General features: G+C 36.4%; 1 protein-coding gene across 2 annotated transcripts in view; it reads right to left on the bottom strand.

The window, feature by feature from the left end:
- Window positions 1-15650, bottom strand: part of agap3 (ArfGAP with GTPase domain, ankyrin repeat and PH domain 3) — a 224973-nt gene that overhangs the window by 110071 nt on the left and 99252 nt on the right. For both annotated transcript variants that reach the window (XM_051686602.1, XM_051686601.1), the window contains exons 2-3: window positions 12314-12372; window positions 6847-6934 (exon numbers count right to left, since the gene is read on the bottom strand). In XM_051686602.1, coding sequence (XP_051542562.1) covers window positions 6847-6934; window positions 12314-12372 — 147 coding nt within the window. The remainder of the gene's footprint in view (window positions 1-6846; window positions 6935-12313; window positions 12373-15650) is intronic.

Below are 15650 nucleotides of genomic sequence, written 5' to 3' on the forward strand. Positions count from 1 at the left end.
AAGTATTCCATTCGGAACATCACCTCTAATACTTTTTCACCTGATCTATCTCAGGTCTATTTTAACTCTACGTCCTGCAGGGAAAATCCATTAGGGAGCTTTGTCATTTCCGAACGCCTCCTGGGAGATGTTTTATTGGTTAAATAGTATGAATGAATGCTCGAAAAAACACAAAAAAATCACAACACTACAAGAAGATCCTTCATGTAGTCAAAAACTTCTCTTTTGTTATATCTCTAAGTAACACTGTGCATGACCGAAAGCTTCAAAAGATCATGTTACATGGCAAATCCTTACTTTCAAGTTCAGAGACCCCTGGAGTCAGTTGGAATTAAGAGCACGTAAGAAGGCTACTGTCTCAGAATGGTAAGGGATGTAAATAGCAGCTCTGCATGAACAGAACGGAGCATAACATGACCCTACCTGGTATTAAAGGGATATTTCACCCATAAATTAAAATTCTCACATCATTTACTCACCCTCATACTATCCCAGATGTGTATGACTTTCTTCTGCTGAACACAAACGAAGGCTTTTAGAAGAATATCTCAGCACTGTAGGTCCATACAATGCAAGTGAATAGAGACCAGAGATTTGTAGCTCCAAAAATCACATAAAGGAAACACAAAAGTAATCCATATGACTCCAGTGGTTAAATCCATATCTTCAGAAGCGATATAATAGGTGTGGGTGAAAAACAGATCAAAAACTGTATTTAAATCTCCACTTTCACTTTTACAGCTGAAAGTGAATGTGAAAGTGGAGATTTAGAGTAAAAAAGGACTTATTATATTGTTCTGTTTCTCACCCACACCTATTATATCGCTTCTGAAGATACAGATTTAACCACTGGAGTCATATGGATTACTTTTATGTTGGCTTTATGTGTTTTTTGAGCTACAAAGTTCTGATCACCATTCACTTGCACTGTATGGACACACAGAGCTGAGATATTTTTCTAAAAATCTTCGTTTGAGTTCTGCAGAAGAAAGAAAGTCAGACACATCTTGGATGGGCATGAGGGTGAGTAAATGATGACAGAATTAACATTTTGGGGTGAACTATCCCTTTAAAATGACATTTTAACATTTTCTGAGGAAAATGCGAATGGTATTTGTCTTTTGCAAAAGTCCTCGCCATGAGAGTGTTCTGTGTGGTCGCTAAGTGGTTACTTGTGTGTTCTGGACGGTTGCTTACTGGCCAAGAGCCCACCTCCAAGTCACTATGATGTTCTGGTCCCCATGACTTGGCTCCTTCCTTCAATGGAAGTCTATAGGATTTTTTTGTTGTTTTATTGACAATCAGGCAAAAATAATAAGTGTGATTACTTAGAAAAGTAAAAGCACATCTCTCCTTAACAAGCTGCTGGGAAGGCATGTCTCAAAAAGTCATAAAAGACCAGCAAAAATCCCTTAAAGGGATAGCTGACTCAAAAAAGAAAGATTCTCTCATATACTCACCCTCATGCCATCTCAGATGTGTATGACTTTCTTTCTACTGCAGAACACAAACTGAGATTTTTAGAAGAATGTCTCAGCTCTGTAGGTCCATACAATGCAAGTGAATGGTGATCAGACCTTTGTAGCTCCAAAAAGCACATAAAGGCAGCATAAAGTAATCCATACGACTCCAGTGGTTAAATCCATATCTTCAGAAGCGATATGATAGGTGTGGGTGAGAAACAGATCAATATTTAAGTCCTTTTTTTTTTTTTTTACTATAAATCTCTACCTTTGACCAGTCACAACCAGAAGGTGGCTGAATGTTAAAATGAAAGTCACTTCCACACCAGAATGTGAAAGTGAAAGTGTAGATTTACAGTTACAAAGGACTTAAATTTTGTACTTAAATACACCTATCATATTGCTTCTGAAGACATGGATTTAACTACTGGAGTTGAATGGATTACTTTCATGCTGCCTTTGTGTGCTATTAGGACCTTCAAAATTCTGGCCACCATTCACTTGCATTGTATGGACCTACAGGGCTGAGATATTCTTGTGAAAATCTTTGTTTGTGTTCTGCTGAAAAAAGAAAGTCATACATATCTGGGATGGCATGAGGGTGAGTAAATGATGAGAGAATTATCATTTTGTGAACTATCCCTTTCAGCAAAGTTTCCGGCTTATCAAAAGACTTTTACAGACAGCTGTCCAAAAGTTATGTATTTTAAAAGGATAGTTTAACCAAAAATGAAATTTATGTCATCATGTACACACCCTAGTGTTGTTCCAAACCTGTATGACTTTCTTTCTTGTGTGGAACGCAAAAACAAATGTAAGGCAGAAAGCCTCAGTTACAATTAATACAAGGAAAATTAATGCTGAGGCTGAAAATTCTGCTGAACATCTTGTGGGTTTGGAACAACTTGAGGGTGAGTAAATGATGACAGAATTTCCCCTTTAGCTCAGAGTTTTTGGTGCAAAGGCTATGCTGGTAAAAAGGAAAATTACAATGAGAAATCAAATGTTGCTATTGCCAGCAGGGGTGAATAAGGCTTTCAAAATGCAGTACTTCTTTTGAAATTCAGCCCTGGTTTGTCTTCAAGAATCCGTCGTTACGACTCTAATCTCTAATTTAGATTTTACAGGTGCAGCTGGTGCCAAAAGGGCATAAACTTTTAATCTCTCCACCGTCACTCAAAAGTAAACGCCGAGGATTGATGACACGGTCTGGTGGTGGCAGGCCAGGCTGCCTGTCCTGTTGCCATGGCAACACCTGAGCTATCTGTGGGCCGGAGCATCGATATGGAAACGCAGAGCTTTGCCAGTGCAGTACAGGCAGTGGCAAATAACGGATAACAAATGAAGATGAGGACACATTAGGGTCATTTTCACTCAAGCGTTGCTTAATAAAGCCGGGAAAGTCTGCCAACACTTCACGCAGTATGAATCACAATTTTATTAATCAAAAGTTCAACGCAATTTCTTTGCAAGCTCTATTTTTCCTCTTACAGCCAAATACTTGTTAATAATATTACAATGCTACAAACACCTCATACATTTTTTTCCATCTTTTCCATCAGTTTATAGATACTTATTACAATGATTGTTTTTTCAAAAATTATTTTTTGGACATAGACTTTGTAAAAACAATGGTCTACTTTGAAGTACCTTGGAGTACCGTGTGCATGCCACTCTATATGAATATGCCATAAAATATGGGTACCTGTTGCATAAAGTGTCAATGGGCTTTTATAATCAAAACATTTTTTAAGTTACAATTCATGTGAATGTACTGTATAAGGCAAAGTGTACATCTTAGATCCTGCAGTTGGTTTTTACCATTTGCCTTAAAAAAAATAAAAAAAAATAAAAATAATAATAATAATAAATGAATAAATAAATTGCGAGTACAGTGAGGCACTTACAATGGAGGTTAATGGGGCCAGTCAATAAACGTTAAAACACAAAACTTAAACATTATATGCACTGACATGATTTTAGTGTGATGAAATCAGAGATTTACCAGCGTTACGGCATTAATCAGATTACAGGGTTCATTGGTGCTACGTTGTCACGACAATGAAGTTGTAATATTGGATATAACTTTACACAGATAAGCTAATGTGGCAGGGCAGAGGGCGGGGCCGGGTCGTAATTCTACACACCCAGCTCCTAATCAGGCTGATTAGCCCGAGAGGGATAAGGGCCGACTGGAGACGGCAGTGTGACAGAGAGAGAGTTACGGACAGCTGTCCGACACCTGTGTGTGTTTGTGTCTTTTGGTTTAAGTTCATTATTAAATTATTATTTATATTGTTAAGCCGGTTCTCGCCTCCTCCTTTCCATTGATGTGTTACACTGGTGCCGAAACCTGGGAAGAGGAGGGATGCGCTGTAGTAGAGTCCTTGCCACTACCATCCACCCCAACGGAGCAGCCGCGGCCATCCGCCGGGGGACGGAGGAGCCTGGCCGCCTGAAAGCGGAGGAACGGCCGCCGACCGCTAGGGGAGGAGGGGCTCCTAACCGACTGCCTGGAGCGGTCAGGGCCGCTGCCAGGGGCGGAGGAGACCCCTACCAGCCGCTGAAACGCGGCGGGGTCTGAGACCGCCGACCGCGAGCGGGGAGGGGCTCCTAGCCGACCGCCTGGAGCGGGAGAACCGCTGCCAGGGGTGGGGAAGACCCCTTCCGTCCACCGAAATCACGGCGGGGCGTTCCGTCCACCAGGGGCCGGAGGACTGCCTCCGATCCGCCCGGTGAGGTGCAGCTGTCGTCCACTAGAGGGTGGAGGAGTGACCAAGGACCAGGCTAAGGCGTATCGGAGAACCGGCAAGTGAATTTTTTTTCTCTCTCTCCTCTCTCTCTCTCTCTCTCCCGCTGCCGCTCTGTGTTGGCATTTTCCCTCTCTTTTTAAATGTTTTTCTTAATTTGGCATGATCGCCGTTACGGCGTATAGGTGCCACATTTTTTTCTGTTTCCCTCCCCTTGTCCCCTTAAATTATTATTTATATTGTTAAGCCGGTTCTCGCTTCCTCCTTTCCATTGATGTGTTACAGCTTAGTAAGAGTTTTTATCACACTTAAATCAAGTTTACATGGATTATGTTTACATCTTGTGGCTAAAGTTTTGAAACAGTGTGTATTTTAATGATTATGGGCTGGCCTTAATATAACAGTGATTTTTGCTTTTTTTTTTTTTTTTTTTCAATAAAAGAGGAACAAGTAGAAATGATTTGTTGTGGTAATCAACATTATGCCACAAATCTGTCCATTGAGCTTAACTTGTCTTGAACCACAAACATTCCTTTAAAATAGTTTCAAACAGAGTATAGCATGTCACACGTCAACTTTCCAAAAGTATATCATGTAAGCTAGGCATATATCAAAGTGCCATGGTATTACCATCTAATGCCATCATTGTACCATATTACAGCTACAGGGGAGCCAGAGCACGATGCTTTATAACAGAACACGACCTGCATTCATATTTAATGATAAATCAATATAGACAATAATATCTCCTGGCAGAGCTTGTACAAAAAGTTATAACCATCTCTGAGAAAGACTTGCAATACAGAATGAAAACATGTTACTGTTCAAATCTGTCAACTTTTGTTTGGCCTTGTTATTTTGTGCTATTTAGGTGTGTTAACATCAATCTTAGGAGGAGTGGTTCACTGATTGTCATGTTTCTCACTGCACTTTAAGCATTATTCCACTTCAACATCACAGTCCAGCCAGAGAGGCCAAGACTTTGACTGAATGAAAAACTGAGCAAGCCTCATTTAAAACAAGTCACAGCAGGTGTCAAAGTCTTTTCTTTTTTTTTTTTAAACAGTGGAACAGGATGTACATTTAAGCTTTCAACAAAGCCCACTGGGCTGGAATACTGCACATTTAAGCTGCTTTTAAGCAATGTGGCCATTATCTTCTGTTGAAAGCGCATTATTAGAGAGTTCAGTACGAGTTAAAGGGATAGATCACCCAAAACTTAAAATTCTGCCATAATTTACTCACCCTTATGTCATTCCAAACCTGTATTACCATTGTACTGAAAATGCTTCAGGTTAAATACAAGCTCGACAGCATTTGTAGCATAATGTTGATAACCACAGAAAATATTTTGTTTTTGTTTATTTAAAAATTGCAGTTACACTAAGGCACGTAAAATGGAAGTGAATGGAGTAGTCTATAAACATTAAAATACACACTCTTTCAAACATGTGATCTACACGTCAATGTTAGAAATGAACTTATACATTAAGGGGCGATATTTGTCAACTGGATTTGATTTTCAGGGGAATATTTTATCTCTTTGAGAACATTTTTTCCAACCATATAAAACAAACATCTGTTTATGTCAAATACTTTGATTTAATCAATTCATTAAAAAGTCTCAAGATTGAGAATGTATTATCTCCTACACTTAAAAAGAAATCCACATCAAATCAGATTGTATGTTATAATACATAACTAGGGCTACAATTGAATAGTAAAAAAATAAAATAATAAACAGATATTGCAAATAAAAAAAGAAAAAGTAGAATTCAATGCAGGGGCATTTTTTTGCCCACACATTGTAAATTTGGGGCCATTTTTATCACTTTCTGATCAACATGATTTTACTGTGATAAAGTCGTTTACAAGGTTTACTAGCGTTATGTCGTCATGGCAACAAAGTTGTAATATCAGATTTAGTTTACACTAAGAAGGTTAGCAAGCGATTTTATCACACTAAAATCAGGTAAACACGTATAATTTTTAGGCCTTTTGGCTATACTTTTGAAACAGAGTACATTTTAATGTTTATGGACTAGCCCCATTCACTTCCATTGTAAGAGCCTCACTGTAACTGTGATCTTTGCCTCTTTTTTTATTTTTTTATTTTTTAAATCATGTTTTGTGGTAAAATGTTGTAGATTACGCTTAATTTGTATTGAACCCAGAACATTCCTTTCAATACAAACTACGATATATCAAAAGCATCTGTGGCACGCTTAACGCATATTAATGAAATATAAATAATGTTGATTATTTAATACAGAAAATAATTTTAACACATTTGGCTCTGCTTTAGAAACTGTGTATATTGTAACATTTAATAAAGTAGAATATTTGGAAACAATAATTTTGCAATTCCGTCTGGTGCCACTAGTGGCGCAGAAATAACTTCACTGTCATATGGCACTATGCAGCACTTTGACTGAAGCTTTTTGCTTGTGTTTAAATATCGAATTTTAACCTCAGTGTAAACCTAAAACCATTTGCTCATAAATAAATCATTCAAGCAACAGATGACCATATGAGATAATACAAATTCATGGACAGAAAAAGTCTGCTCCACGGGAGGAGGTGCTTTCGGGTGACGGGGCACTGTCAAACACTCTCCCCGCGGCCTCACTCACCCTCAGGCGACTCCTCCTGGACATATGTTCCTGTCAGATACCGGTGAACTAATGCCGACTTCCCACTGGACAGGTTTCCCACAATGCCCTGCATGGAGAAACAGACATGAATCAGGAAGATGATTTTACCTCAAATATGCAGTAGTACAGTGCAGTAAAGAGAAATAAATGGCTACTGTAGGTTCACATAGTCTGCTCGGGTTTCAAGAAACCAAGTCAAAAAAAATCTTGACCAACATTTTAAGAGGATTTGTGCGTGTGTGTGTGTGTGTGTGTGTGTGTGTGTGTGTGTGTGGGGGGGGGGGGGGGGGGGGGGGGAATTACATGCATAAAATGCTACAAAAATGTATAATACAGCGGCTTTGGCTACAGCCAAACCATGCACCTTAAAGGGATAGTTCACCCAAAAATGAAAATTCTCTCATCATTTACTCACCCTCATGCCATCCCAGATGTGTATGACTTTCTTTCTAATGCAGAACACAAATGAAGATTTTTAAAAGAATATTTCAGCTCAGAATGTCCATACAATGCAAGTGAATAGTGATCAGAAAATTGTAGCTCCAAAAATCACAAAGGAAACATAAAAGTATCTTCAGAAGCGATATGATGGATGTAGGTGAGAAACAGAACAATATTTAAGTCCTTTTTTTACTCTAAATCTCCACTTTAACTTTCACTTTCAGATGTGAAAGTGAAAGTGAATATTTACAGTAAAAAATAAAGGGCTTAAATATTGATCTGTTTCTCACCCACACCTACTATATCGCTTCTGAAGATATGGATTTAAAAACTGGAGTCATATGGATTACTTCTATATTTCCTTTTTGTGATTTTTGTAGCTACAAAGTTCTGATCACCATTCACTTGCATTGTATGGACCTACTGAGCTGAAAAATTCCTCTAAAAACCTTTATTTGTGTTCTGCTGAAGCAAGAGTATATGATGAGAGAATTTTCATTTTTGGGTGATTTACCACTTTAAGTTAAATAACTAATGAAAGAAAGAAAAAAGAAAGAGCACACCCCCAAGTTACTATGCTATTCTGGACTTGGGTCCCTCTTTCAATATAAGTGCTTGTTTTATCTCCCGCCAGGCAAAAAACCAAATTGGATCGCTTATAAAAGTAAAAGCACACCCCTCCTATCAAGCTGCATGATTTGAGGCATGAGAGTACAGACCAAAATCTAAATGTCTAACCCAAAATATGAACAGTAGTAATAGTGATGCACCATCTGCATCTATTGCTTATCTCTTAGTGAATGATGTAATCTACTTCTTAATGAGATTGGGTACGAAAATGACCACCCCTTAGTTTATTGACTAACCCCCTCGGACTTAGTTGAAAAATCTGTTTCATTAACTATTCACTTCCAACAGATGGAGAACTTCCCTACTGCATACAGGACTTCCCTGTAATGAGGCGACATCCTTCTGTCATCAAACACTCTCTCGAGCATGAAGGAAGCAACTTCAGGAGTTTCCTGACACCTGACGCAACACTCTTCTGCCTGATAGTCCATGAGAGGACGACTGTTTCTGCACAGCGAGATAAAAATTCCGCCTAGCTGGGGACTGACAGTTTTCCAAAAAATAAAGAGGACAGAGAAATCTCTTGATATACTGGAAGCACATTTTGAGAGTGAAACGATTAAGTTTGTAATGGTAAAGAAATTTTGGAGAAATCTCACCCAAGTAGTTGACATGAAATACTTTTGGGAAATTGACGTTCTGCCGTTAAACATGCTACACTCCATCTAAAACAATTTTAAAAAGCATTTTGCTAATTCCTTTTTATTATTATTATTATTATTATGCAGATTTCAGACTTCATGTAAATTGTGAAACAACATGGAATATTTTTACTTTCAAAATAAATCTGTAACATCAAGGAACATTTAAAAAGTGATACCAAAATGAACGGTGACGCGTTACTGGTCCTATTATATACGCTTCACCTTACCCATTCCTAAAAGTTTTAACCTGAAATCTTGATGTTGATAAAACAGTCACGTTATGCGATGTGACAACTACTCGCCCACAGAATTCTGTAGAAAGGTCAGCAGATTTTTAGCAGAATTTCAATACCTGCCAATCGAAATGTTCAAGACATCCTCAGCCTCTTGCAGGTTTGTTATGAATATTTTGGCTGATAATATTTTCAGCTACCAATAAATCAGACACCATTTAACACATTTTACAATAATTAAAATCATTCTGCATCCGTGTGGGCCTACCAATAATTTGTTAAAAGTTATGATCAAAAACTAGACCCAGACGCAATCTGTAGAATCACCTTTTCTATGCTGATTTTGATGGTAAATCTGATGAATTTTGTGGAATGGATTATTTAAACATGGTAAAACAGGGTTTTCGATGCCACGGACCCCCAGATATTGTATGATGATACCCTTGCGAGGAGCCCCCCTTCCTAAAATACAAAGACAACTTTATATTCACGCATAAAGATCCAATTTTACTGTGCGCGAAAAATAGTAAGTGTTATATTATAAAGACGACATGTTAGCAAAAATAAATAATTGTCTTTTATTTTGTCACTGTACTAAAGACAATAGTAAAATATTAGTAAAATATTACTCCAAAAATATTTATTCTGTATTAGGTTTACAGTGTATCTTCTTTCGTATCATCTTATTGTCACTAATTATGATTAAATATAAAGCTGAAGAGAAAAAAAATCAATTATATTTAGATACTGTATATTTGTAAAGCACTTTCATGAGAAACATCGTTCCGAAGCAGTTTTACTGATATGGCCTTTAGTGACAGACCGATATATCGGCCGATACTTGTCCATTTTGTGATTATTGGTATCGACCGACAACCGTGTGTGCTTGGCCGATACAAAAGTGTTAACTTTCCCTTGTGTCAGTTCCAAAATCTACCAACAGGTTTGTCAATGGATAGCCAACACTATCTGTTTTCAAGTTTTATTTTTAAGTTTCTGCAAATTTGAGTAAATGTTGTATAAATAATTCATTGCTTTCCTTTGGGAATTTTGTGTTCATCGGCTTTGCTGTTGTTGAATTGTTTTATGTTACTTAGCATATACATCAGTCATCCTGCTCTCTAGATATCGGTATCGGCATCGACCATTGAAAAACCCATATCAGTCGACTACTAATGGCCTTACAACATCCAGTGAGGCTCAAGCTAAAGGTTCATGAAATTTTAAATCACAAACCGAAATTCAGATTTATTTTAATTGTTTTTAATCATTTCTGACCGTACAAAACAATAGCTGTCAACAGAATAAGATAATGATTCATCTCATTATTTCCAAACAGTCTTTAGAAGGCAGAATGAAACCGTGATAAGGTCCAATTCTGTAATGTCAAGCTTTTTACACTTTTATTGTTTACATTTTTTGCAGACCTCCTAGCACTCCCTTGCTTCCCCTTGGGACCCCAGTTTAAAAACCCCTCTGGAAAAATGTGTGGAGCTGAGAGTACTAAACATTTACATTTATTCATTTAGCAGACACTTTAATCCAAAGATACTATACTCTTATTGGTAGTTGACAGTGCAATCAAATTAGCCAATATATATATATATATATATATATATATATATATATATATATATATATAAAAAACAACAACAAAAAAAAAAAACATGCAAAGGTGGGAGACTTGTAGAATTGTACCAACGACAGATGGAAATTCTGTCTAATTCAATTCTGTGGAAATTGCTGCAGATTTTGGTCTATACAATAACAGATATTACAAATCCATACTGCTTTGCACTTTTGTTTTCATAGTTAACAATAAAATTCTAATCTAGAATTTCACATTGTAAGTGAAATGAGGCATTAAAACAATGTACAGTGGCAAAGATAAAAATCAAATCTCTGATCTTATCTGCTTGCAAAATCGTAATCATAATTAATCAGACCGTTGCTAATAATAAAGCAAACGCTAACCGATATGGTCACATAGGGATGCACAATTTATCGAAAAAAATAATCGAGATTACAATTACGGCGGCTGCAATGAACTAATTGTGAAAAGTGTCAATTACAGCATTCCATTTAGATCTACTCCCGTTGAATTAAAATTTTGTATTTACACATTTTTTCAGTGGTTCAGCATTGCAACCAATCGCAGATATGTTCGTTGAATACATAAGCTTATCAGTAATGGTGCAACAAAGCTAGAATGCTCCAATTACAATATAGCGATAATTCGGTAACAAAGTTCTATGCTTGTTTTTGGACGTGTAGCTTACATAAAAAAAAAAATATCGATTGTAATGTGCCTCACACAAAAAAAGGAATTAAATGTCAATTCTATTAATCAAAATTAATAATTGTGATTACAATATTAAGGGAAATAATCGACAAATACGATTTTTGTCATAATCGTGCAGCCCTATGGTCACCGATATAGCTTGCATTCCTGGGAACAGCTCAATCTTCAGAAGGACGGAATATTGCTTTCCTCATGGAAATTAAAAGACTCAATCTGTTCCATCCCACAAAGCTAGCACCTCAATATCCATACGAGAAAGATCAAGAGCCACCTCTGTTCTCCAAAGATTCCCACAGGGGGAAGTCTGATGCAGGGATTAAACTAATCAAACATCCTCCTCCTCCATCCTTTACATTAGAGGGATGAATTAAACACTGTTTGGGTTTATCAGAGGGTGATGTGCACTGTTAACAGATTTCCAGTCTCTTCTGTAATGAAGACGCAGACGAGAACTTAATTACGCAAGTGGACTCCACGGGCTTCGTGAACAAAGGGGAGGACAGAAACTTCCTGACAGAAGATTGGATGTAAAAGTTTCATAAGCATATGGTTTCACAATGTTGCCTCATAATGAGCTGTTACAATGAGGGTGAAACTTTAAAATGGATCATTATAAATTATGAGAGAGTTTCATCATTCTTGCATGAAGCTATAATCTGTGTATGTTTATGCATACGTGAAAAGCTTTTAAAATGACCCATATTCACTGGATTTAAATGCTTTTAAAATGATCTATGACTAAGGCTGTTAGTCTGTGACCATTCTACCCAACATCTTTCTTTGTGCTCCATGGAGGAAAAAAACCAAGTTAAGTAGAATTAGAATGACATTGTTGACAGAATGTTTAGGCGAACTGTCTCTTTAAGGAAATAATTTACTGTCAATTCTGGGTTTAGAAAAAGTTATTCTGGTCATGGTTCACAGTGATATTGTGTACGAGGTGCCAGTGAACATTTCCTTTTTTTATTCGTGGATATTCCGAGGGGATGTCAGCAGAAAAACCCAAAAGTGATACTCCAGATCGTGTCAAGAAGACATTGTAACAGAGAGTGACAATACAGTAGTGTCAACTGAATCACCACAATGGACATGTGCATTTCTGCACATCAGGATTTCTGTGGAAAACTGTTCTACATAATTTAAAGAGATCTGAGCAGAATAAAATGACATATTAAGCATTTTAAAAGATCGCTCACCACTTTGAGCTCTGGTACTGATCGACTCAATGTCCATTCCTGACTGTTGACAAAGGAGTCTGGAAAAGAAAAGAGATAGTAAACTTTAGTAAACAAGTACACAATGAATTTCACTTGATAAATTTGTAGACAGACACTTTCATGTCCATCATTCAGTATTGACATCAATTTATTAATAGCCAATAATCATAAAAAATACACTCACCAAGCACTTTATTAGGAACACCTGTATACCTACTTATTCATGCAATTAATCAGCCAATCGTGTGGCAGCAGTGCAATGCATAAAATCATTCAGATATGGGTCAGGAGCTTCAATTAATGTTCATATCAAACATCAGAATGTGATCTCAGTGATTTCGACCGTGACATGATGTTGATGCCAGATGGGCTGGTTTGAGTATTTCTGTAACTGCTGATCTCCTGGAATTTACTAGACAACAGTCTCTAGAATTTACTCAGAATGGTGCCAAAAAAAAAAAAAAACAAAAACAAAAAAACATCTAGTGAGCGGCAGTTCTGCTAATGGAAACACCTTGTTGATGAGAGAGGTCAACGGAGAATGGCCAGACTGGTTCGAACTAACAAAGTCTACTGTAACTCAGATAACCACTCTGTACAATTGTGATGAGAAGAATAGCAACTCAGAATGCACAACACGTCGTTCCTTGAACAACAGAAGACCATGCTTTACATTTTCTGTGTGGTGCTTGTGGTGGGTGTTCTAGGTGGTGGCAAGGGTGTTTCTATGTACTTGCTAAGGTATTCTGGGTGGTCATACAAACGTTACAGTTGATTATAGATCCTTGATTAGGCAAAGGTCCACAAATGACATCTGTTGTCTTTCTGGGAGTGTGACTTAATTCAGAAAGCCGGTTCCAGTTGCCACTAATCCATTGAACACCCACTGTGTCTTGGCACTAAACTTTGTAACTGCATTCAATAATACTCCTTTCAAGCTCATGAAAGCAAATGAACAGAAGAAGATATTTGAGAACACACACACTGCAGTAACTCAATATACATTTGCTTTTTCAGTACAGATCTGAGCAAAACTTACAGTAACTGAGTGATCAGTTATATATATTTATATATGCTTTTAAATTGGATTCTTGTTTCTGTCAATTATTCACATGGTACATGCATGGAAGACCTTTAAAATGACAACTCAAAGACAAGTTAATCCCTTCATAAAGGTGAATCTGACAAAACCTGTCTAGAACATGCCCAAGTGATATTTCAAAACAAAATCAAAATTCAATGCTTAATGAAAACAAAGCCTATTTTAACATTAAGATTTTTTGAATTATAACATTACTGTCATATGCCATAACCATAATGCAAAAAATAAAAAAATAAATAAAAAATCATTCTGTAATGCAAAAACAACAATTATATATTTCTTATAACATAAACATCTTTTTACATCAGGGTAGTATTTATTGTATTATGTATTATTTTATGTATTATATATTATTTGTACAGTAACAGAAGCACATTTATACAAAATGTATTTGTTGTATTGGCTTTAATTTATATTTATTTAAAGTAAAATGTAATTGTATTAGTGTTTTTAGATTCTTAATGCAAAAAAATCTTCGCAATACTGTAATTAAAAATAATAATTAGATATTATTCATAATGTAAACATCTTGATACATCAGATTAGTATTTATTGTACTACGTTTAATTTTTGCTAAATTAAATAAAAAAATATATTGCAGTGTATTTGGATTCTTAATGCAAAATTAAAAATGTAAAAAAATCTCATTCTAAATACTGTAATCCAAAAATAATTTGATATTATTTATAACGTAAACATCTTTATATATAAGGGTAGTATTTATTGTACTGGCTTTAATTAATTCATTAATAAAATAATAATTGTATTAGTGTTTTCTGTAATACAGAAAACAATGACTATTACAGTAATGAGAATAATCACATTTGAGAATAATATATATATAAAAAAATAAATTAAAAAAAAGTGCTTTATGGGGGGAACATGTGCTGAATTATGGAAATAATGTCACAATGTAAACTTTATGGTCCTAAAAATATATATAAAATAATATATATACTGTATATAATTTGCTTTCTGATCTTAACCTGAAATGACCTGGACATGCTTTTGTGAGACTCACCCATGCATAAAAGTGGAACATCAAATGTGAGACCATAATTACTACTTGTAAACATGTTTGTCATTATAGCTACATGGATTGAATAACAGCGAAAATGCAAGTGCCTCTTTGGCTCAGCAGAACCCTGCCCGTTTCTGTGCCACACACATTATCTTTTGTGCAGCAAATATTACATCATCACAGTGGGTACATGGGCAGCCTTGTTTAATGCACTGCACAGATCTGTGGTACTGCATTATTCAGATCATTTTTCACTTCGCTGCTCTTGTCCAATCGAATCACAATTACAATTCAAAGCTTCAGGGAAGAGAAAAAGAACTACTTTGTGGATTCAGAGGAAGCAGGGGGCAGAACGAGAAAATACATCTAGAAATGGATCCAATTGTAAGCTAAATACCCAATGCAGGATAAAGAGTATCATGCACTTTTTTCATGTAATTTAAGAACATTTAGTACTAAATGAACCAAAAGGAAAGTCAGTTCACTCAGAGGCTATCTTGGAAACACCCCCAGGCTTTTATTTTCTGTGTAGGTACTGGTAATAAGCATACAGTACAAGTACAGAAAACAGCTCCTATCTACTTGAATTTCAGTTTGTTCCTCACACAAAGCTACAATATGACTTCAGAATACTTGAAATATAGAGCACGAGTCATCTGGACCACTTTTATTATACTTGTATGGTGCTTTTTTGCAAGGTGACAGTCCCAGTCACCATTCACTGTCACTGCATGGAAAAGAATGGCCAGGATTTTCTTCAAGACAAGCTCAACAAACTCCTTGTTTGTGATTCACATAACAATAGTCATCCTGTTACATTCAGCTGCATGTTCTGATGACTTTTTAATGCTTCTTTTTAATCTGGTCACACACTGATCCAAGGAAAAGTTGACTCACACCCACAGCCAAACACATCTGAACATGACAACCACACCTCACAATCCCTTAGGACATTATATTATTGTATTTGTTTTTTTCCAAAGATGTGCCAAGGTAACCTGAGAACACAAACATTAGAAGGCATCATTACAACGGAGGTCTTTAAGAGTCAAAGTAATTTGATTTTACATGTCAGTTAATGACATGTAATCCAAACTCAATGAGGCAGGTATTGAGTAAATACTGCAATATTTTGAAGTGACAGATGGCTAAAATTAATTCCCACCACTATGAATAACCATCAAATTGATGTT

Source organism: Myxocyprinus asiaticus, chromosome 44, assembly GCF_019703515.2.
Source record: "Myxocyprinus asiaticus isolate MX2 ecotype Aquarium Trade chromosome 44, UBuf_Myxa_2, whole genome shotgun sequence".
Taxonomy (NCBI): Eukaryota; Metazoa; Chordata; class Actinopteri; order Cypriniformes; family Catostomidae; genus Myxocyprinus; species Myxocyprinus asiaticus.